Source organism: Protobothrops mucrosquamatus, unplaced genomic scaffold, assembly GCF_001527695.2.
Source record: "Protobothrops mucrosquamatus isolate PMUCROS unplaced genomic scaffold, P.Mucros_1.0 scaffold6616, whole genome shotgun sequence".
Lineage (NCBI taxonomy): Eukaryota > Metazoa > Chordata > Lepidosauria > Squamata > Viperidae > Protobothrops > Protobothrops mucrosquamatus.
Genome location: NW_015392438.1, coordinates 19318 through 20586, shown reverse-complemented (window position 1 = coordinate 20586; position 1269 = coordinate 19318). Strand labels below are relative to the sequence as shown.

The 1269-nt window shown below is 35.0% G+C and overlaps 1 protein-coding gene across 1 annotated transcript in view; it reads left to right on the top strand.

Annotated features, from left to right (window-relative positions):
- LOC107300301 (tetratricopeptide repeat protein 37-like) overlaps nucleotides 1-1269 on the top strand; it is a gene marked incomplete at its 3' end in the record, with an annotated part of 23985 nt that overhangs the window by 3405 nt on the left and 19311 nt on the right. The window contains exons 2-4 of the mRNA XM_015829637.1: nucleotides 86-172; nucleotides 267-370; nucleotides 445-571. Of these exons, the coding sequence (XP_015685123.1) occupies nucleotides 86-172; nucleotides 267-370; nucleotides 445-571 (318 nt within the window). The remainder of the gene's footprint in view (nucleotides 1-85; nucleotides 173-266; nucleotides 371-444; nucleotides 572-1269) is intronic.

Here is a 1269-nt window from a genome sequence, read left to right as displayed (position 1 = left end):
ATAATCAGTCAATATATAGCAATCTGTGATATGGCTTTAGTTTTCTGAACTTTCTGAACTTTGAGACTGTATTTCTGGTTTCTAGATCTTGGATAGAAATAATGATCCAAAGCTTATAGCTCTTAGAGGACAGGCCTATCTAAAGAAAGATCTCACTGATGAAGCTTTGAAGGTTAGTATCCTTCTCTTTTAGTAAGTCCGATTTTTATTTTAAATATGACATTGGTGTGTACAACACTGAGAATTTTACATTGTACTACATACAGATTGCACAAGAGCTTCAGTTGGCACATCCAGACCTGGCAGAAGCCCACTTCCTTGAAGGATTGATACATTATAGGCAAAAAGAATATCATCAGGCAGAAATGAGGTACCTTCATATTCATTCTTGGGGGGTTGGAGAAAAGGTGCAATCTAAATATTTAAGTAATTGTTTTTTCTTAGTTTTCAGAGAGCTATAGCAAAAGAAGCTGAAATAGCTGAATTCCATTTTTGGCTGGGCCTCACTTACTGGTTTATGAATGAGGAGACAAGAAAAGATAAATCAAAAGCCCTCACTCAATTTCTGAAGGTAAAATATAAGTGAGGTCACTTACTACTTCATACAATTAATAATTATTTCCCTTTCTCCAAATCTGTGGATGTTGGCTTCAAGAATAAGCAACAGAAGAACTCAGAACATTGGGAGAGAAGCAAGAGTCCATTTCCTTTCTCTTATTGGTCTTAGCAGCGAATGAGGTTGGGAGTTTGAGTCAAGGGCATCACTGGAAAGAAGATACTGTACATGCAAGAATCCTAGGAGTGATACAACTGGGAATTTTTTTTGTTAGTATATCTCGTCCAGATTTGAACCTATAAAGAGGGATAAACTGGTTGTCAATTGTGTACTGTAAACAAATTTGGCTTGGCAGTAAAACTCTTGGTCTACAGATGTTGAGTCTTAGAAAAGATATTATAATGCCTATGATAAAATGGATGCTTTAGGAAGCAACTTAAACAAAAAGAAATTGGTCCTGGCCCCACAAACTTAATATATAAATGTTAGAAATAATAGCAACAGATTATTATTTTTATTATTATTATTAATTTAATTTATATCCCGCCCTTCTCCTTGCGGACTCAGGGCGGCTAACAACCAGATAAAACACTAATCCCCAGAACTACAATATTAAAAACATCAGTAAAAACAAATATTAGTAATGTGGTCAGATTGATTTAAAAATTACTTTAAAACCCCATTAAAATTTTCCCCTAGGCCAGTCCTGCAAG